The following is a 22,461-nucleotide window of genomic DNA, read 5'->3' on the forward strand; positions in this document are numbered from 1 at the left end:
ATCTAATTTGGTGTTTTTACCTAATTTTATAATTATTAAACTACATACTCATCTCAAATAATTTGGTAGTTTGGATAATGTTGTCATTTAGAATAAAATACTGAAACTTCTAGTACCCCAATATTAAAATTGATATTATTTTATGTTTTTATTATTTATTACGTTTCATTAAAACTGTTATGTAGTTTAAACAGAAATCAATCATATTCCAGATATAAGTAGTTCACAATTACAAAAACACATTGTACTTAGCTTTAGAGTTGCGTAACATAGACCCCCAGGCCTAATGAGCGAGGAGGGGATAGTGGGGTGATCAACAGCCCTGGGACAGCCCTGAGAGAAATATGAGAATTCACATTTTCATTATATACTTAAGGAAAAAAATGAGATGAATGCAACGTATGGAGGCAGCGACATCCCAGGGGCGGGCCTAGCTCTTGATTCTTCTGAGACCATCAACATACACTTGAAAGAGCTGGCAGGTATAAATTCCTTGAGAACAGAACTAGAAGGTAGCTACCAATCTTCAAATGGATCTTCACTCTTGGACTCATCTTTAGTACTAGAAAAGGGGGAAAAATAACATGAAAAACAAGGGTTGATGTTGAAATTTTCCTCCTTGGATTTATTTTCAAGATAGCAATGACTGATACTTTGTACTTCTTGAAAAACTACAAAAGATTATTTATCCGACAAAATTGTGTTACAATAATTATTTTGTTTTATTTAAAAAATTTTGATGCTGATCACCTTGTTTTCGAGACAGTTTATGAGAGAGAAAATATATTTCTTAGTAAAAATACTTCCAATCAACTTAAAAATTCTGTGAAGGCAAATACTTAAAACGCCAGATACTAAAAAAATTCCTTCTTTTATTCATTTTGTAATCGTTATCAGTTTATGCACTTCTGCCACTGCCTAGCGTCTCATCCAATCATGCAATCCTTTTGTTTTGTTTTGTCTGAAAACCTACTGACTGTTGTATCATAATCATATTTGTGTGTGTGTTTATGGGTACTGGGTCCCTATAGAAACTTATAAAGTTGATTCGACTCACACAGCAGTGTCTTCTTTTTCATCGCCAGAGATTGACCCTTGTGAGATTTGTCCCTGTGATAATTCAGATTCCTAAGTAAGTAAAAGAGAGTTTACATGATATTACTACTGTTGTGTTTTGTTTTAGAGTACTGATCTGTCGCCCTCTACCAGACTGACAGATTCTTACAAAAGTGAGAAAAAGGATGAGGAAACTTGTTAAGGAGAGCAAAAAGAAATTTAAGGAGGGGTGTGGAGGGAATGGGGGGGAGGGGAAGGGGGGAGAATTGTCCAGCAGAAAGATTCCTAAGTAGTTATAGTAGTAAAGAGAGGATTAATTTGCCAAAGTGAAAGTTAGTTATTTAACGGAGAGACTAAGATAGAGCATTTCTGCGTGATATGATTCCTGAGAAGTGGGTATTACATAACTATACCACCTTCCTTTTAACTTTGCCACCTTTCTGTTGCCTATGCACATGTACTTCCCTCACTGATCAAAGATGACAGCGCTTTGTGACGGGCAAGGCCAAAGCCAGTTACATTCAAACCATTGCTGCACTATTTAAAACCAGTACAATTCACACATGATTCAAACATTTGAAACTGAATAAAAATGAAAATAATGCTATGCCAGGTAGAAAACATCAACAGTGACATTGTTGACTAAAAGAAATTACCTAAATTTGATCCTTTTACAGCTCTAGCGGTGAGATTTGATCCAAATATCAACAAACAGGCTTTAAATAATGCAATCATCATTTAGATAAATGGTAAATAAATAAATGAAAGCAAAAGATAAAGCTTGTCATCATCGCCTCCTCACCTCTCTCTCGACCTTCTCCTCATCTTTCTTATTTCCTTCCGTCCTTCTCTTCTGGGCCATCTCCATGTATTTCTGCATCACTGGGTCAATCTTTAGCCCATCCTCTTCTCTACTGCTCTCCACAACTTCATCTTTCTCAGCTTCAGTTTTACCTTGATCACCATTCTCAACAGCAACTGCAGTTTGATTTGATCCCTTCAGAGAGAAGAATTGAAAGACAGGAACTTAAAACTATTACATCACTTTAGTCATCATTTCAATTCATCTTTATCTATTACTGAGCCCATTCAACCATCTTCTTTTCAAATTCAAACAATGCAAAAGCAAAAATAATTCACCACAAATTCAATGTAGTTTATCTTAATTAAATTCAAAACATATTTTGGTTCTTAAATCCTGACTCAATTCAACAGTCATGACCTAGTTTTTGACTTTTGTGAAGACACATGGACTAAATAATGACCCCTGCACCCTGACCGATTGATCAGTGCGCAAAAAGGGATGTTTACGGTTAACGGCCAGACCTCCTTTAGGTTTGGTTACATTTTTAAAGCTGTGCAGCTTTGATTGCAAAACCACCCCACACTGCCCACTACCAGTCAGGGAAAAAATGCTGCATGTTTCAGTTTTCCTGAATGGACGTGACACAACCTACGACTGGTAAAATCTTGACCAATCATAGTTTTAAGCACATGTACACTGCCCGACTATCCAGGAATTCCCACATAGCGACGGCTGAGCTGAATAGGATCGTGATCAGTCGGGCAGTGCTCAGAGAGCCCCAGGTTGTTTATCAATGCTAGAGACCATCATGATGATAACACGAGAAAATGCGCACATAAGGAGACCATCGGAAATATTGAACACGGTTCCACCCAAGCGATACGATGTGAATATATATATCATCTATTTACAAAAAGATTGCAATCAATGTTTAGCTGGTCTGCTGAAAGCAATGAGAGTAAAAGAAGACAAGAATCTTGCAAAAAAAAAAAAAAATCCAGAGCAACCTCTCACCTCCTGTCTCTGTAATTGCAAGAGCATCTGCCTCTCCCTCTCTCTCGCCTCTTCCTCCTTTAGTCTTCTCTCCTCTTCCTTTTTCCTCCGCCTCTCTTCCCATTCTCTTTGTTCTTCTTCCTCTTGTCTCATCCTCTCCTCATCTCTATCCTGTCTCTCTGCCACCACAGCAATTACGTCCGCCTCTCCTTTCTCCTCATTCGCATCCATCCTCTCTCCATGCACACTATCGACTTCTTCATGTTGCTCACGGTCTTTCCCATCTCCTTTAGCTGCTAGTGGACTCTGATCTCTCTGCATTACTCTGTCTACTCCATCCTCCCTGGACCTTTGTGTTCTCGCATCTTTCTTCCCTGAGGTCTCCTTGTACCCTCTTGTCCTCTCATCTCCCTCCTCCAGGCCACCGTATCTTTTCATCTGCCCTTCCTGTCTGCTGTTCAGATGAGTTTCGTCTTCTTCATCTCTTGGAAGTCTAGTAACAAACTCTTCATGATTTTGATCTTGAAATGAATGATAAATTTACGAAGGATATGACTGACATTCATGGTGTCACAGGTACATATATATATATCTATATATGTATTTCATAGGTTTAGATTGCAACACATAAATTTTCAGATTGAAATACCACAATGTTTAGATTGAGGGATGATTGGAAAAGTGAAAAACTTACATCCCAATGTACAAAACACAGCTCTTAATATACTGACCTGTGAACAGTGAGTGCTGGTTATCTACGTTCCCCGTCCTGGTCGGCAGGGTTGGTCGATAATTCTCAGAATTATTGCTGAAGAGATTTCTTCGTGAATTTGTTCTACAATTTGAAATTAAACAGAAGAAACTGTGAGACAGGTATAAATAAATGACAGGATTTGTAAAAAAAAGGATTATAGTGTTCAAATTACTAAACAATATCATGACATTAAGCATGATAAATATCATCAAATTCATAAAAACTGTGAGGGGCATGGTGGGGGAGGGAGGGGGGGAAACAGGGTTATTGCTAAGACACAAATCTATTGCAAAGAGGGAGCAGAGTTTGAGTTAACTTACTTTGAAAACATGTCTTGGCCACTCCTATCTTCTTGCCTCTGTCCATCATGACCCCTCACCTCAACGTCTCTTTGGAAATTCTCATCCACAAGTCGTATGTTCCTGATGTCCCTTTCTACTTCTGTAGCAGTCTGTCGGTCAGCTACTTTGATCAAACCACTTTCTGCTAAAAGGGAAAGTTCAGAAATACAACACGTCAACAACAAAAAATGGTCATTTTTGAAAATGAAAGAAAGCAGATCTGAGAAGAATGTTTTTTCACACACAACACCGATTTGAACATGAATTGCTTGTTATAAATAAGGGATGTATAAATCAAAGAATATCTCAAACCACTGGAACACTGTTTACTACAGAAAGAAATTTCACAGTTTAAAATGTAAGAAAATCTTCAAACAAAAGTTTCAGTATAACTTGTATTTCCACTTATCAGTTCTTAGCTCTTGTTTGAGCATCTCTTCTTACACAGAGCCCAGATAAATACCAGCAATTACTGAGTATAATACCTAGCCCAGGGGCATGTCATTTTCCTTTGGTAAAAATGGCAATATCACGTTAGAATGGTAGGAAGGACCCATCTCTCCTACACCAAAATGAGATATCATGCAATTGAACACATAGAGCTATAAGTCCAGTTAAATAAAGTCAACCAGCACCTTCCACGGGTTTTAAATCTAGTATTCTGTCAGAACTGTTCATCCACTAATAGCTACTGCAGCTGTATTCTAGATAGAGAACTATTGCACAAACCTGAACGTGGTGATTGATTTCTGATTGGCGATATCCTGATAGGTCTTGAATGAGGAGGAGAGGTGTGCCTATACGGGGATGAAACCATGCTGGAGACGGGCTCAGCCAGTCTCTGTTGGAACTCCTGGTAGTTGCGGTTCAATGTCTAGGGAAGTCAGATAGACAGAGGATGTGAGAAGAACAAACTCCATAATTCAAACAACAAGAAAGAGAAATGGTCATTTAAGGGAAAAGGCTACTAACAAATTGGAAGCCATCACAGCTTCGAATCGAGAGAATTTCCCACTTATCGATCCATAGTTGAGATTGATAACATTACTTTAAAAGAGATTTTGCTTTTCAATTTTTAAGTTATGAATGACGATGCAACTTTGCTCACAGAAACCTTGATATTCATGATCTTTAGAGAATAGCATCCTTTCCCCAGGGAGCTTTATCAGGCGAGTTAGTTAATCACTCTTACTCCTGCTAATCAAAGCAAACCTCTTCATGCCATGGTAGAAAAACATTGACCCTCAATATCTGACCATATGCTCTAAACACAGGCAGCTCATATCACTGCAGTTCGATTGTGGTCGTTGAATTTGATACAAAACTGACGAACATAACAAAAGACGAAAATTCATCAAATCAATGTCAGAAAAGTAATGATGAAAAGTGATGAGTGGAAAACAATTATGAGAACAAACAAACATAAATGCTGAAAAAAGAATAAAAAAAGCCAAAAATTAACTCACTTCCTAATGCAGAAACAAGAAATTTATAATACACGAAAGTAATGACATACTCTGGTCCTTGACAATGAACCACAGAAAATATTGAAGATAGGCGGAGAAACACATTTTTTTGTTTCTTTTGGAGCTTAATTACAAATTATCGTCACACTTTTTCTTTGACATAATCAGTTGGGAAGGTTTTGACATCAAACTAACCTCCCCCCCTTCCCTTCCATTTATTAACAATATTATCATCACTGTTTAATTTTGACACAATCTGTCGTGATATACTGAAGGGTCTTGGCTTCAAATTATCTTTGTTTTTCTTTCATTCAAAAACAATTATTCATACTTAAGTTTTGACAAAGTGACAATGACCATAACTGATCATCACAAGACAACGTGTCATTGTTGATAACATCAAATCAAATAAATACAAGATGAAGAGAAACAGAACACCTCACCTCAGCTTCAACTTCTAACTGCTTCATTCTTGCTCTTGTTTCCTCCATGGAGTTCATGGAGCCCTCATCTAGAGAGGAGAGACTACTCTCTTCTGATAAATCCAGGTCTCTGACCGGTCGATGATTACTAGGATGATCCTCTGTGGGGTAGAACAGTGAATCATTACCGTCCGCTGGTATGCCTGGGTTCCTGCTGACTAACGATGCATGAGCGAGGTAAGACTGCGAGAGACTGATACCGTAAAGAAAGAAAGAAGGAACAAAATAAAAGCATCAGTTTTAAGCCTGTTGTGAAGAAGGGAGCCTCACCTTTACTAGCTTCATGCAGTCAGTCTTGGGGACCAATTACCTAATACTATAAGCTTATGGAAAAGTTTTGGAGAGAAGAGAAAAGTTGGCTTCAATGGCACAGGCGTGCACAGTACTTTACTATTACCTCATTTAGTAAGCTTCGCTAATTGGATTAATGCTAATTATGTTTGTATGGAGGCGGTTGACAGAGGAGTGTATTGAATAACATGAATATTCATTGCAGTTATGTTAATTTACCTGGTAACAGTTTAAATGTGGTGTCTTTCATCTTGTATCTAAACTTGTATATCTACAAAGGTTTGAACTTTCAGATTGCCGTAAGATGACTCAAGAGTTCTGATATTCAAATTGCTTAAGGTTAAATAATTTTTCAATCCTGGTGACATGGTCAAAGTTATGAAATTCTGTACACCAAACAAGGATCTCTCCAGTTGGTGGCAAGTTCTGTTAGGAATTCTGTTGAAATCATGGGTACTTAGTCAATAGCCTGTGTACTTTATATATATAATTGTACAATCAGGGTTCATACTCTAGCCTTACCTGATACAACCAGGTAATGTGGTAGGCCAGTCATATATATAACAAGAGAAATTCAAACTTTCATTCCTATAAGGGTCCCTGGGGCCAAGGAGCCATGTTAGCAATATAAATCCTTGCTCCATCAACCTGCAAAGCTTTTCAAATGCATATTACCTGCCTCTACCCTGGTCATCGCTACGGCGATAGACTTCATTGTGCAGCGCCCTCTGTGTCTCTCTGAGCATAGCTCGTAGACTGCCGAGTTCCTTGACCATTTCTTGCATTTGTCTGGTCTGTTCTTCAAGCTGATGTTTTAGGTCCAAATTTCTTTGTACCTATAAAGAATAAAGAAAAGCATGTTCTCCGAAAATGTTTAATGGGAACAAACAAGAAAAAATTAAAGAGAAAAGTCAAACACACTGTACAAGAGTATACAATACTAATGATACGCTGTACCAGTGGTGACAATCTTGATAAGCTGATTCATGTAAACAAACTAAGCTAGAAGAATAAGCCCTACCTAACTGATTCATTTGTCGAAGAAATAGGAGAGGTAGGAGATAACTGGGGTATTGGTATTATCTCCTACCTCTCCTCTTCCCCCTGTTTCTTTCTTTCTTCTCTGCATCCCTTGTCTACTAATCCTCTTACATTCATCTCTTTTGTGTTCACCATGCTCATTAACCTGTCTGTATTCTGTGCGTATTTCTGTCCCTTCTGCTACTGTAACTTGCATTCAGCCTCTGAAGAAGATCCTGCTAGGATCGAAATGCCAGGCCAACTTACTTTTACACAAAACATAATCATGTTAGACTTTACCTCCTCTTGAACTTTGACCTTCCAATGTTCTTCTTTCTGCTTCCCGATAGCCCTCTCCTGATGAAGCTGATCTCTAGTCCTCTCCAGTTCTCCCCTCAAACTGATCAATTCTGGAGATGGTCGAGACATCTTCTCTGTTAATTGTTTAATGAGTTCTTCATTTCCTAGGAGAGATGCCGTAGAGAATATCCAGGGTTCAGTATAAATATATATATCCCTTAAATACCAGTACCTTGAAATATCTCCCCAAAATTTCAATCATATCCATTCCCCAAGGAATTGACATTTAATTTGTTGGAGCTTTCTTGATCTCAAGGAAGCTCAATAATTTTTTTTTTTTAATTCCAAGTAATGGAAGAGGCACTCAAGTATAAGGATTTGATATAGTAAGGAGCTGGTTATGAGCCTCTTAGGTCATATAAAGTACCCCCAAAATCAATAACAAGTGGATTAGAGCTATATGACCTGTACAATTATATAGCAAGATGGATGATGGTGTTTGTGTAACAGTAGCTGGGAAAGTTCAGAATGCTGTAGAAAAGCAAACTTATTAAAGGTAATGTATACAGTGTAAGTGAATTTGGATAGTTCTTTCTAAAGGGTTCTACAGTAGCACTACACCTACTGTAGTTATAACAATTCCAATTAAAATAAAACTAGGAAAATGTCAGTCAACTTAAATTACAGATTGGGATTGGATCATGCAAACTTAAAGAATATGTACAGTACATACATTATACTGACTGTACACCCAGAGAATGGATCTAGCTAGTACTGCAGTTGCACTATTAGCAGCAGAAATCCCCTCTGATAGTAAAGAGGACTGCCGAAAAGTGAGTAGAATTTTCACCCGCAATCCATTGCTTGCCAGTTTGATTTTGGTATATACTAGTGCACATTTTTTTCTTTCATAAATACAAATTGGGCCACTGGCAACAATTTTTAGTGTTAAAAAACTTTGTTGAGCAGTTTTGACGGTTTCTAAAAATTTTGTTTCTCACAAGTGCTGGAAATAATATCATCCTGCACATAAGCACAGAACCTGCTACCAGAGATACATCTTTTCATTAGTCTGCAGCCATTAAATCCAGCTGGTGCAGCATTTTGCGGTGCGATAACCAAATAACTTAGCTAGCTTACTGTGGCCCTTAGATCTCTGGTGATGTTTATGCCAAAAAAATCCACAATTATCTTTCATTAGTAGGTGGAGGAGGCGACATAGACAGCTACGAGAAAATAGAATTTGCTTTTTGGACTTACTCCTTTTTTCAGCTTTTTCTTCACTGGCTGCTTCTGCTAGTCTCCTGATGAGGAAAATAAAGAATACAAAGAAAATGGGGATGCTAATAAGTTTATGAAGATCTTTTTTTTAAAAGTAAGCTTCAGAGATTTGGTAGAAATGATATTATTTAAAATCCCTTCATTTTAAGAACTGGAAATATATGGAGATAAAAACTAAATGAAACCTACTTTATTTTGTTTGATAATCACGGCACTGATGACTCAATTGGATGGATGCAAACACAATGGTCTACACTAAAATCATATGGTCTACACTACAATCATATGATCTACACTACAATCATATGGTCTTTAAATGAATTTTCCTTAATCCACCTAATTGCCAATGTAACGATGTTGAACAACATAAACCATTACCAGTAATGCTTTAAGTTTCAACTATGGAATTTATGCAACCACTTTTGGTGTTCGTACACTAATGTAATGAAGGCCTATACAAACGTGTAGACATCATACCTACAGCACGCTTCAAAATAAATATGAAAGAACACTACACAGGTTTTCTCATAGAATTTCCCACTTGCCGAGCAATGAATACTAGGTTAAACTTAACATAATTAATGTTACCTGGAGATGAATACAAAAGTCTGAAAATGAAGTAATATAAACTCAAAAGGTTTTTATCCTAAATGAAGATCAGATCATGTCACCACGCATTACTGAGTCATCATAGTGTTACTGTACTATGCTTTATCCATATTAGTAACATCCATCATTGTTCATTACATAATTTAGTACATGTAAAGTATGTATAAATTACAAGTGACATACAATTAGCAGTGTTACCGAGGTTAAAAGGATTTTGTTCACGAATAGAAATCCAAAAAGTAGTCTGACCAGACAAAAAGTGACACAATTCTTTACGAATGCGTAGCGATCGCTGCGATGGTGCGGTCGTTCTGTATCATAGGCTTTTCATAGCAGTTTTTCAGGTCAACAAATTTCGTTCAAGAATGAAAAAGGCAAAAATATTCATGTTCCATCTAGACATAAAAGTGTCACAAATCTTTGGTTTTATAATGTGGTTTATACTGTATCGTTGTACCACAGTATACCATGTAGACAAATGGTTTCTTGCATGAGTTGATAGAGCTTCAAATACATAGTGACTGAGTTGCACACTGTCAAGTAACCAGACACTTCATTTAAAGATTAATTCCAGTCATGGTCTGTCATTTTCCTGACTCCCAGCTTCAGTCAATGTATTTATCTTTAGGTGGGAAAACGTTTAGAGTCAATTGACCTTTGACATTAATAGTGAGGTACCCTAATAGTCAGGAGTCACTATAACACTGACATACACGTAGCAGACTTTTATACGTTTCCCCGCATTCTAGGGTCAAATGCAATATTAATGCGATTCAGACAAAACGGTACCACAGTATGGAGCAGATCATCTTAAACCTGTTAATTGTCAATTACAGCATTGAAAGTCCAGTGTGGTCAAGAGCTTTCTTAACTACAAACAAGGACATGGACAGTGTCAACCAGTTTACAAGCCTCTGGAACTCTGTTGGAAGCCTGAAGGTCTATAATGACATCTCCCTTGCCTTTCCACCCCACCCCCTTGCACCCCACTTACTATCTGGTAAAGAGAGTTTGATATAATTATTAAGTAAGGCAGTATTCCTGTTTTCTCACCTGTTTATATAAATCATCAAAGAGGGTTATTAAAATGTCTTACACAAATAATTAGGCAGCAAATATATGAAATATTGTACATTTCATATCATCTACTGATTTACCCATGCAGCTCCTTAAATCTAACATTTTTTTAAGAACAGAATTTGTCCAATACTGTAGATATTTCGTAGTGGTGACCATTTTTTTCCAGCAAATGTATTCCACCCGACTCTTGAAAAAAAAAAAGGTTGCAAAAGTACATACACTAAATATGACATACAGCTTAACAAAGATATTACAATATGTCAGAGCCAAATTTAAAACATTTAGAATTATGTACACTGAACAAAGTAATTAAGAAATTATGAAATTTTAAGAAATATTGCAACTTTTTGCCACAATTTCTGCAAACAGTGCAAACTGTTGTGAAGGTTTAAAAAAAAAAAATCAATAATAAAAGGAAGATGAGAAAAGATGAGAAAATTACAATAATTGTTATTTTATACACTGAAACAATTTCACACAGCAATTACAATTTAAAACAATCAAAAATTCTAGAAAAAAAATGGAAAATTTGATAATTATATATATGAGAATTTGATTATATTTTACAATTTGTCATAATTTACCAAATCTTTGGTCAATGCCTTATAATTTGCCTGTCTTTGATATAATAAATTTAAAATACAAAATATCGGTTAACATGTATAAAAAATATATTACTGTTCTAAATATTGTGCATTTAGCTGATCACTGTACATATATCTCAACCCTCAAGACTTGAAAGATATGTACGAAAACTTCTTTCACTAAATATAACGATTATAATCTAATGTAAAGAATGCATTTTGATATTATCTAACACTACTCTCACCTCAGATATAAACATTAAGGAAGGCCTCAATACATATATATATCCAAGTCTTCGTACACAAAAACTTCATTCAAAACAGAAACGACACAGTTTTAATTGAGATGATATTGAAATGATAAGTATCAATACATCCTCCACTTATTATACCTCGTTGGTACTTTCTCCCGAGCCTCTCAGACTAAACGATGTCCAGGAAATATTCCTCAATACATATCTCGTCTAAATTTGTAGGTCAATCGGGAATTCTTGACGAGACCGATACATACAGGGATCGGCAGATTCGACAGAAGATGAATAAATTTGAGATAAGTGGAGTAAAATAGCGAAAGACTCGATCGTGCTCGTAGATTAGAAAGTAGAGGTTACGGCTGCAGCTGCATGTATATGCTGCAAGACTTAATTCACGATGAATCAATTATACTTGGAACAAGGTCAATCATGAACACGATCTCTATCAAAACACACTGGATTCACCTTCAAAGATTTACGAATATATCAAAACAGGGAAGAGTCATGTAGGTAGTGTGTATAGTCTGTGTATTTACCAGAATTAAGAAAGATTCAGAGGGAAAGTTTCACAGAGGAAAACACAGAACTAAGTTGAGGGGAAGAATACTGGTTAATATTGGTCAGGTTAACACAGTGATTGTACTGTACAGGAAGTGGTGGAAAGGGGGCAGTAAATGGGGTGGAGACCTGAAAGGATGAAGGAAGGGGTGCCTGGAGGTAGAGAGAGAAGGCCAAGGACTGAATGAAACATTTAACAATTCTTAGTGTATGCAAATTCATTGATTAGTGCTAAGTCTGAAGAAACTAAAGCAATGTCATAAGTCAAGTACTACGTCATAAAATCACATGTATATATATTCCTAAAAAGAAAGAACAAACCTTATAACTGGTCCAGCAAAAGTGCAACTTTAAAAGCATCTTAGAACTTTTTGACTGTTCGATGCCGTGGGATAAGAGTTTCCCTTCCATTTGCATACGGTATATATATATATACCTGTAGGATTTTTATTCTGTTGACCATGATTTTGCACAGAAATTTATCAAATTTTAAAGAACTTTGCATCTACTGTGTACAGGAATTATAAAACCCAAACAATGTAAAAATAAATTTTTACAAATAATTCAAAATGTTTGGAGTGACATAATTCATATATCACTGATCACTCCCAAAGCTACTTAGAACCCTAATAAATGATAAAGTCCCTCCATTGTCATCAACAGTATAGTTTGCCGTTTCATGAATAAAAACAACTATCAAATTTATCAGCGACAACATCGGTGAAATTTCCCCCAAAAATTTGACTGCAGACACAATATTCCCCAGTATCGAATCTATTCAAGATAAAATTCCAAAGCAACTACTCCAAGTTTCAAACAAATCCTTCCAGTGAAAATCCAGTGAAAAATACATAAAATTCTCAAGATTTTAAGACTTAATTGCAAATTGCACAACTTATTAGAAATGGTAGTTATCGTTTGCAATTCATTTATAACACCAACCAACGATCTATTCCTAGGTTTAATATAGAAGCAGTTTGCTTTGCACGATTATTTCTATAGATAGAAAGCACTCAAAGCAACCTACCGTATGAGAAAGAAGAAAAGAAGCGAAAAATAAGAGCTATTAGAATTTTTTACGCTTCATAAATGTAGCATTATCCACACCGTCTTCCTGAGTTTTACACTTTACATGTTGTACTGTACAGTTCTATAACAACCCATGCAGTGCTGGGTCACAAATCAGCCATAGTTGACAATATATCTATATTTCATGGAATTTATAATTCAGTGTTCATTTTTTATATGTAGCAGTTTTGAGGTTTTAAAGAATTTGTTTTAATACTCATATTCTGAAATATGAAATCTGATACTGAAATCTTGGGTATTCTCATGTTACACTATTAAATTGTATTTAATGTAGCAACCATGTTTGAACAGTGTCACAACAGTCACAAAGGTCAAGGCATCTGCCTACACATGTATGCATCCTACTAATGTTTTGATTAAATAACCTAGGAGGTACACACCATGTTTTTTATCTGTATGTTTGGACTAGCTTGATCCATGCAAATGGGCAAACATTTTGCAAAAAAGGTAATTTACAACTCAATAGTACCCCCTGCCTCCCCCAAAAGATTGCTTCAGACCAAGAAGATTAAATGCATAATGGGGCTCAAAGAGACTTTTAATATATTTGCCCTACAGTATCTACGCATTGTCAATTTTGTCGGGAACAACCTACAATGTCTAGTTCATGTTAAAGACACATTCAAAGTCACTGACATTATACTTAAATTTCAACAATGTTAGTGGACTCAATAAATTGTGAAATGCAGTGAAATTTATACAGTTCAGCTTTGGTTCAATTCAGCAATCATAAAAACTGTAGCAGCTTTTACATTTGGTCTTGAACCAATTTGATCAAACCTGCCAGTAAAGTACTCACATAAGATTTCAAATTGATCAAAATAATAGATTACTTTGCCAAGTGAACAGAGAGAGAGAGAGAGTGTGGCAAAGTCATTTAGCAAAAACTTGATTCAATCCTTAAACACATTATCTACATGCAGACACTCTTTCATGTTAATCTAAGTTAATCATCTGTGCAGGTTAAAAGAATAAAAAAAATTGGAAAATATTTTTGACATTTTGATTTATTAACCTAAATGAAACTGAGACCACTGAAGCCAATGAGCCTGTTATGGGATATTAGCATCTAGTAGCTACTATATCATCAAGACAATATTTACCAAAATGAAATCAAAATGTTACTTTAAATGAGACCTACTGCCTCACAGTCTTTAATAAAAAGATATATTTTCTTCAGCTGATTCTCATTTTTAAACACATATGTATCGCATTAACATATACAGAGATGTACTTAAGTATTAGACTCAGTCCTTAAAATGCCCATGTATACATCAACTAAGTTTCCCATCTGAAAGCATATCTTAGAACCCTTGTATTCAAAGTGGGCTCAGGACCTTTTTCAGGGTAGCAAATAAAATTTTGAAAGGTTGTAAAATCCTTCGAAAGGAAGAAAAAGGTGCTGATATATGTGGGGAAAAGTCGTGATCATAAATTACTTTAAAAGTTGCAAAATGTTACACCAGTTTGGAACTAGGCACCTTAAAAAAAATTCTCAAAATGGAGGGGGTAGCCAAGATGAAAAATGTGAAAAATTCGGATCACCAGACAGAAGAAGTTTGAATACCAGGGACTTAGAAGAGCTATCATCTGTAAATAAATTTAAGAATGTTCCATACAGATATGTAACATGCATTCTTACAGCAGAAAAAAAAAACTAATTATGCATACTGTCTCGATACTGTATAATCAACATTCACATTTAGATGATCCAACCAGGGATTAATAAGTTTTGCTTGAATTATTAAAAGGTATGAAGCTTTTCACAATGAGATAAATAATAGAAAAGTCTCCTTAATTTACATATCTAGATCTATAACAAAGTGTTCAAGACCATCCCCATTTGGAAATACATCTGTGAACATTGCTTTAATAGTCAGGGAATAATTTACCCAGTAAAACTGCTATGAAAAATGATCAAATTGCTCTAGACAAGTCCAAAAAGATGTATTAGCAGTCTTTGCACAGGAACCACAGTATTTTATAAGAGAACAACTTCAGAGCCTTCTAAACTGCTACACAAACTCTGTAACACTAAGTTATTCCCTGGTAAGCCTAAGTACTCTTTAAGACTTCATGTTTAAATTATTTTAGCATGTTAAATTTGCTATATTTTGCTTCCTTTGATATTCTTGTCAGTTATGGAGAAATGTTATATGTGAGATGGATTGAGACCTTATTTATATTTCCCAGCATGAGTGGGATATAGTGGGATATGAAAAATACCAATTAATATTATTCCACGAACTAGTCAAATCTCAATAAAAAAGTGGATCAAGAAACTCATTCATACCTCAATTCAATTGATAGATATTTAATAGTTAATTTAAACACAATAACCATATAGAACCAGTCCTCAATTAAATTAATTTGATAGATTGCCAACTTACTGTACATGCTGTCAACAGTACTCAAACTTAATTGGAGTGATCACTATTCTCAAACTGTACACAATATCAACAACTTACTGTATTCTAATGGCATTGTGTTATTGATTTCCACTGAATATTTTTGGTTAAAAAGCCTAAAACAACTAAAATCTAGGTAAAAAAAAAAAAAAAAATATTATTTGTCTATTCAATCTAATGATGTGTTTCATTTCACTGAGGGACATGGACTTGCCTGAGATGTGACTTACAGGCAAAGTCAGGTTTACCATTTACATTCTTATAACTTTTCATTATTTTTTATATTATTTGGGGTGTCTTGAATATCATCTAACCCCTTTAGTACTCCCCACTCTTGGGTCATACTATTATATCAACGCGTGGTATTTTCTGCCTGATATTTTCCGCTCCCTGTAATTTCCGGTGATGGAGGAGGTTAAATATACTCCTTTTCATGGTAACAAATGAAAGTACGCTATATAAATGATACATGCACACAATTTATTGGCAGCATTAAACCAAAAGAAAATGACATGGTAAGAAAATTTCCATTTGGTACAAGAATATCGACAGAAAACATGGTTATATTACAAACCTTGGCAACTTTACAGTAGATTGGAACAAAGGTTCAGATAAATAAGACAGATCTATAAAACATACAACCCAATAGTCGTGAGCCACATTTCACCATATATAGCTGTCCATGCCTCCACTGTTTCAGGAAAGTGTTGCCATACACAATCCATTACAAATGATATGTGGCAATAACACTTTGCTCATGCATTGGGGAACCTTTCTACTCACTCAATCAAAGTTTCAAATTGTAACATAAATTGTCACAAAAAACCCCCACAAAAAACCCCCAACACAACAATTATTAGCTCTAAAATAAAAGCCAGTAATACATGTATCTGAAAGGCAAACTTTAGAACATAGAGAGGTAGATGCACCATCAGTGTCATTTGAAAATTTAGAATTTGTGCCATTATTCCTAGGTGGACATAGGTGGGCACGAAAATGAACATGTTGGCCAGAGTGAAATTGTGCACCCGATCTGAGGGTCGCAACACTGTTAGGATGTTCCTATTCCAATGACAAAGATGGTGATATTACATTATATAAAGGAGGATTAGCTCAGTGGTTAACGCCTGTGCCTTTCAATCGAGTTCGAGTCACTCCAAGATTAATGTATGTCGTCCAGTTACAGAGTTGTTGACAATTGACAATTCATAACCATGGACGTTAAATATGAATCTAAGAGACTGACTTCGGTCAGCTTGCGGCTTGATAAGGCAACGAGGCTTCTTCGTGAGTTCCTGCATACATACATACATACATATGGGAGATGAGAGACTAGAAATCTCTACATGCACATGTATTGTATGTCTGACATATCATAAGCAGGCTCTCTCTCAGTCTCTCTACATATATGTTTATATAAAAACTCCCCAAGTACAAATATGTCATGTCTAACCTTGTTCTCAAATTTGATGCCTGACTATGTAAGATAGGTAGAATATCCTTTGAGTTGAATTAAAATTATAAGTAAATACTCATTTTGACCAAATGTAACAATTTTATATTAGTTTAAGTGTGTTTTTCCTCGGAAAAGGGGAGAGGAGGGGGTGGTTTGAAAGCATTAAACAATTATTTTCAATACAGCCATCAAGGGCTAATAAACATTCTTCGGGAGTAAACTTGAAATTAAACTTACATTTTGGTGTTTTCGAGTTCCCTCCTCAGGACAGCGTTATCTTCTTTCATGATCGGGTAGTCCACAACTCCCCGCAATTTTTCTGATAGCATCTGATTCCTGTGGTTTTCAGAAATTAACTTTGTTTTCGACTCCTGTAAATGTTCCTACAAAAATTGAATGAGAAAATGTGAGAAAATAGAGAAAATGTAATGTGTTTATGAATTCCTTTTCAATAAAACAGTCAAAGTTCTCTGAGTGTAAAATAATCCTTCAGGACACCAGAGTGCACTGTCTAAAATAACCTGGTCAGATTTGGATTAAACGAAACCTCATATGCACTAAAAGAACAGGGCAAATAAAAGCAGATATTAGAAAGGAAACAAAGGTAGAACATACAAGCACATGTAAAAACAAGTTGCCTAGGGCAAATTTTCAGGGATTTCTTCTAGTCGTCCCCTCGGACAACCATGCCTTATATTTTGGTTGTCCGAACAGCAGACTTGGTTGCCACAAAAAATGTAGCAATACAACCATGATCAATATGTACAATGTAGGAGAGATGGGTAGGTTTGGTGAATAGAATACCAATATGTAAATGTAGGAGAGATGGGTAGGTTTGGTGTATAGAATACCAATATGTATACTGTAGGAGAGATGTGTAGGTTTGGTGAATAGAATACCAATATGTACACTGTAGGAGAGATGTGTAGGTTTGGTGAATAGAATACCAATATGTACACTGTAGGAGAGATGTGAAGGTTTGGTGAATAGAACATCAATTTCAAGGTGGTCGATACCAATTCATTTAAACCAAACTTGGGGTTACTTAGATACAATGCAAAAAAAATCTGAATTTGACGTAAGTAACAAGTCGTGCCCCTGACAGACCTACGCTGCTATTCGCAGATATTCGGTAGTCTTGGACTGACTGACAGACTACCATTACAAATTTGCCCTGTTACTCCTTCCTGATATCTGAGGGTGTCTAGCAGAGACTGTAACAGCTTCACAACAACAGAACAAGGAGTGGAGATCAGTCTGGTCCAGCAAAGAAAAAGTAGAAATGCAGTCTGGAATATTAATGAGAACCAATTTCTGCTTTAATTTCTTCTCACCTGTAGGGCACTGACTTCCTTCTTCCTATCTTGCAATTCTTCAGCAATTTTCTGGATGGAGGCAGTTTCATCTGCTATTCGCTTTTTCTCTTCTGAAATGAAAAGAAACTACGATAAAAAAATTCTGGCAAGAAGAAAGAAGAACATAGTGGAACTCCTTCCTTCTCATACATTTCACAAATAAAGGGAAAAATTAAAATTTGATGTTAATTTTTGTTATCTCGGTCGAGAAGAAAATCTGGTCTGAAATGCACAGAAATCGCCTCTTTATTTATTTCACATACAGACACTAAACTTATCTGCAATAGCAACCACTGTTGGACACTACAAAAATAAATATCATGTAAAGAGCCCAGTTAGGTGCAACTTAACACATAAAGTTGTATTTTGCTTTGAATGCTAAAATGTTATCAAGATATTCAATATTCACATATGACTGGTTGTAATCCCTGCGACAGAGTAAGAAATGAACCTATGTGTTACAAACAATTGGCTGTTTTCTTATCGCTAGTTATTTACCATTAAGTTCAAAAAAGCAAACAATTTTGCTGTATTATACAGCATTATATAGCATCAGGTCTGTTGCAAATTTGGTGGACTAAATTATCCAATAACATTTTCAGGTGTGTTATCTCTTCTTGAATGGAAAGAACAGATTGTGGTTAAGTCAACTACAAATGTAGCTTTTAGCATATATTACAAAATCAGTTAGTGCCATTGGTGTCACTTAAGGTGATTAAAATTCCGACAATTTGTGTTCTCTACCGGTATCTCAGAGAAACATTGGGTAGTTAGCATTTCAAAGCAGATTTAACTAGGCCTGATCAACTTTGCGATAAACAACAAAAATATTATTGTCGTCAGTCATCATCCCCAGGTCTCAAAATTCAGGCCATTTACTGTCTAAATGACAGTAGATTTGGCTGAATTTTGCATGTTTTCTGTATGCTAACATTATTACCTTGTTAATGCTTACTATCTACAAATATTAGTGGGCTACTGCCATAAGACTGTGCAGAAAGCTACGTGTGTTGCAATTAAGGAAAACGCCAGTGGTTACTTGATTCCAGCCAGTAGATTTCTTAAAATAAGAGATTGGATCGTTCATGCGAGAGACTAAAGCGGTGACGTTTCAGCTGGGCCTGCACCACTAAATTGACATATTCTTGCTCGTGTTTGGATGAGAATTAAACAAACTAACTTTATATATATTGTAACAATTTTACAGAACCATTAAAAAATGATGTGAGTTACAAAGATAGGTCGAAACTGCACAACTGTGGAATTATTTTTTTGTTTTTTGTTTTATTTAAACTAAATTTTACCGCGTATCAGTCTTTCCTTCCTCTCCAGATCATGTTGTCTTTCCTTCCACTTCACCTCTTGGTCCAGTTGAAAACTTTAAAAGAAAAGAAGGAAATATATAAACTGACACCAACATTGGAAATAACTGATTTTATATCAAAATATATGGAAACACAATTCTGTACCTGCAATAGACTTTATATGCACAGAGCTTGAAAGCTTCTGTGGCTTTTATCTATCGTTGTATAACATACTGTGTGACTGTTTACGTCTCAAAACCTTAATTCACGAATCTATCGTCCATCTGACATCTCCAAAATAATGACAACTGAGAGTCCTGGTCTACGTGGCCACTGACCTTTTAACTTCTTCTTGGAATTTCCTCTCGTAATTCTGTTCAATATTTCCGACACTGGCCTCCCGGAACTTCAGGTTATCCTCAATCGCTTTGCGTTTGTCTTCTTCCAGCTTTGCAGCCCTGTCAAAATGGGATAAATAATTTTCATTACTTTTTAATTTGTTAGAGTAAGTTTTAACAAACAAAACCAATATGAGTCTGAAAACATAAAAACAAAACATGGCACTGAAGAATACATTTATTGTCCTTCATAGCACAATACCAAGGAATTACTTAAGCAATTTCCTTTTTCTAAGTTTAGATTGTGAGTAAGCAAACTAAAGTTCATCTATTACTGTATATAGATTAAACAATTGCTAACAAAATTTGATCACATTATACTGAGGAGTTGAAATTTAAATGAAACCCTACAGAACGGGAGCCATGAGACAGTTTGCCAAGTACTATAGCCAACAATCCACTGTTCTCTTTCCCCACCCCCATCCCTCTCCCCTCAACCTCTAAGTAGAAATGGAGTAAATACCTAAAGGTGTTGCTAAAGAGGCATGCATGAGGTGCAAACAAAAGGACACTTTCTCCAAAAACAGAAAACAAACTAAAAGCAAGAAATAACAAGAACTGAATGACATTCCTACCTAGCATTGACTTCTGCTTCTCTCCTTAAATCTGTTTCTCTCTGTTGTAATTCCTTTAACTGCTCCAACAGGTTCTGTCTTTGACTGTAAGTCTCCCTCTCTAAGGTCTGAAAGGCAGTTTTAGTTAAAACGATTAGTTTTATCACATAAAGGATAACATAATTCTTCCTATGTCAAACCAAATAATTGTAACTTTGACCTGACTGTTTGGTCTGTCCATATTGTTATTTTTTCTACAAAGGTAACACTTACTCTAAAGATAATGTCGTTCACACTGTTATCTTTTCTACAGTGGCGAGTCAGCATCTTCATTGTAACCTTTCCTACAGTGATGAATTAATCCTGTTTAGGAGGTTCATCATATTGCTATCTTTCCTACAGAGGTAACTTTATCCTGCATCCTTCACATTGCTACCTTTTCTAAATTGGTACTGTACTATAATGAACAAGAGCAGTCTTCCCCTTCTATCAATTCTATTACAACAACAACAGAAAATGGCCCCCCCCCCCCCAAGAAAAAACAAAACAAAGCTATGTATCATTTGTAGCTCTTCTTATCTACAGATACCTGCTTCTTGTCCCCTGTCATGGGTTCTTGACTTGCACAAAAGTGATTGTTTTACCTGCTGTTGCTGCCTGAATCTCTCGGATGTGGAGCGTTCTCTTGCTTCCACCGCCTCTAGTCTGGAACGAAATGTAGTTTCCATCTGAAAGGAGACCAACCTCGTGAAATAACTTTCTAATCGACAATATCTAAACTTTTAAAGTTATTCACTGTGAGCTTGCCTTAGCATCAATGAGAAAATTTAAATTAAAAACAAATGCACCATATCATTTGTGGTGGGAAGAAGCATTATAACCAGCATACATGTACAATGTAGGAATGAGGAGGGGTAAGTGGAATGAGGGGTGGGGTTGGAGAATGAGGGGAAAGACACTATGGCCAAATGTCTGCTGCTGCTTGCTATAAAATAAAAGTAAGTTTTGGTGGGTTGTATTATTCATCATATAATAGCTACAGGTTTGTATACAAAGCATGTCAACAAGGTATGGTTGTAATTTTGGCATTCTTCACAAAAGAAACAAGAGTCAGTAGAAAGAAGTTCTTCATTGCTATAATTTGAATCTTACTACACTAGACTACCTTACTACACTAGCCTATCTTAATACACTAGAACATCTTACTACACTAGCCTAGATCTTAATACATTAGACCATCTTACTACACTAGCCTATCTTACTACACTAGAGTATCTTATTACACTAGACCACCTTAATACACTAGCCTATCTTACTACACTAGACTATCTAGTTTGTGTACAACAGGATGAATACAGCTATCAGTTCTACACGCACAGCCAGACTGTAATACAGAAGCTGTGATGAGTTTACCTCTCTTCTGGCATCTGATATTTCCTTTCGACTTTTCTCCTTCAGATCCAATTCGATCCTTTTCAGTTCTGTTTCCTTGTACCTGGATAACTGCAACCAAATCAGAGAAATACCACTAATCAACGATTTGCCGTGAGATGAAGTTCTGAAAATCAAACTGCTCTTCATTGCAACACAGAAGTTCTACCCCAAAAATGAAGCATTCTACATGCAAACAGAAACCAAGTTTATAGGTCAGCACCCAGTTTTATGAAAAATTCACAAAATTAACAATTTGAAATTGAAACACAAATTTTTAAAGAGCAGAGAATTGATTGGTCGGAACGGCGATTGAACCAAGACCAAACCTGTCCTAAAGCTTACTATGAGGCCTACACATCCTACATGTCCTAACGTTAGGCTACCTGTACAGCAAACCTTACAATTGTAACTCTTGCAAAATGTTTGCAAATTAAAACCCATTTCGCTAACTTGTTTGTGAGCAACAAACCCCAAACATGGCAGGCTGTAGCCATATCTTTTCACTACAGTTTGGTTTTTGACGTTAAATTCTTAAACATATTAAAAAATCTTGCTTGCTTGATTGCGCAGGATTTTCCTTACTTTTCCA

At 35.9% G+C, this 22,461-nt stretch overlaps 1 protein-coding gene across 3 annotated transcripts in view; it reads right to left on the bottom strand.

The window, feature by feature from the left end:
* The window catches only part of LOC139980208 (centriole and centriolar satellite protein OFD1-like), a 27,962-nt gene continuing 5,501 nt past the window's right edge, over positions 1-22,461 (bottom strand). For 2 of the 3 annotated variants that reach the window (XM_071991700.1, XM_071991701.1), the window contains exons 8-25: positions 21,852-21,941; positions 21,083-21,166; positions 20,460-20,566; positions 19,825-19,944; positions 19,487-19,560; positions 18,162-18,253; positions 17,065-17,210; positions 8,769-8,812; positions 7,509-7,672; positions 6,864-7,024; positions 5,859-6,090; positions 4,679-4,823; positions 3,929-4,094; positions 3,586-3,689; positions 2,876-3,375; positions 1,859-2,053; positions 1,058-1,128; positions 1-562 (exon numbers count right to left, since the gene is read on the bottom strand). In XM_071991700.1, coding sequence (XP_071847801.1) covers positions 517-562; positions 1,058-1,128; positions 1,859-2,053; positions 2,876-3,375; positions 3,586-3,689; positions 3,929-4,094; positions 4,679-4,823; positions 5,859-6,090; positions 6,864-7,024; positions 7,509-7,672; positions 8,769-8,812; positions 17,065-17,210; positions 18,162-18,253; positions 19,487-19,560; positions 19,825-19,944; positions 20,460-20,566; positions 21,083-21,166; positions 21,852-21,941 — 2,541 coding nt within the window. In that variant the 3' untranslated portion in view covers positions 1-516. The remainder of the gene's footprint in view (positions 563-1,057; positions 1,129-1,858; positions 2,054-2,875; positions 3,376-3,585; positions 3,690-3,928; positions 4,095-4,678; positions 4,824-5,858; positions 6,091-6,863; positions 7,025-7,508; positions 7,673-8,768; positions 8,813-17,064; positions 17,211-18,161; positions 18,254-19,486; positions 19,561-19,824; positions 19,945-20,459; positions 20,567-21,082; positions 21,167-21,851; positions 21,942-22,461) is intronic. The other variant, XM_071991702.1, reaches the window with a different exon arrangement.

This window comes from Apostichopus japonicus, chromosome 14 (genome assembly GCF_037975245.1).
Source record: "Apostichopus japonicus isolate 1M-3 chromosome 14, ASM3797524v1, whole genome shotgun sequence".
NCBI lineage: Eukaryota > Metazoa > Echinodermata > Holothuroidea > Aspidochirotida > Stichopodidae > Apostichopus > Apostichopus japonicus.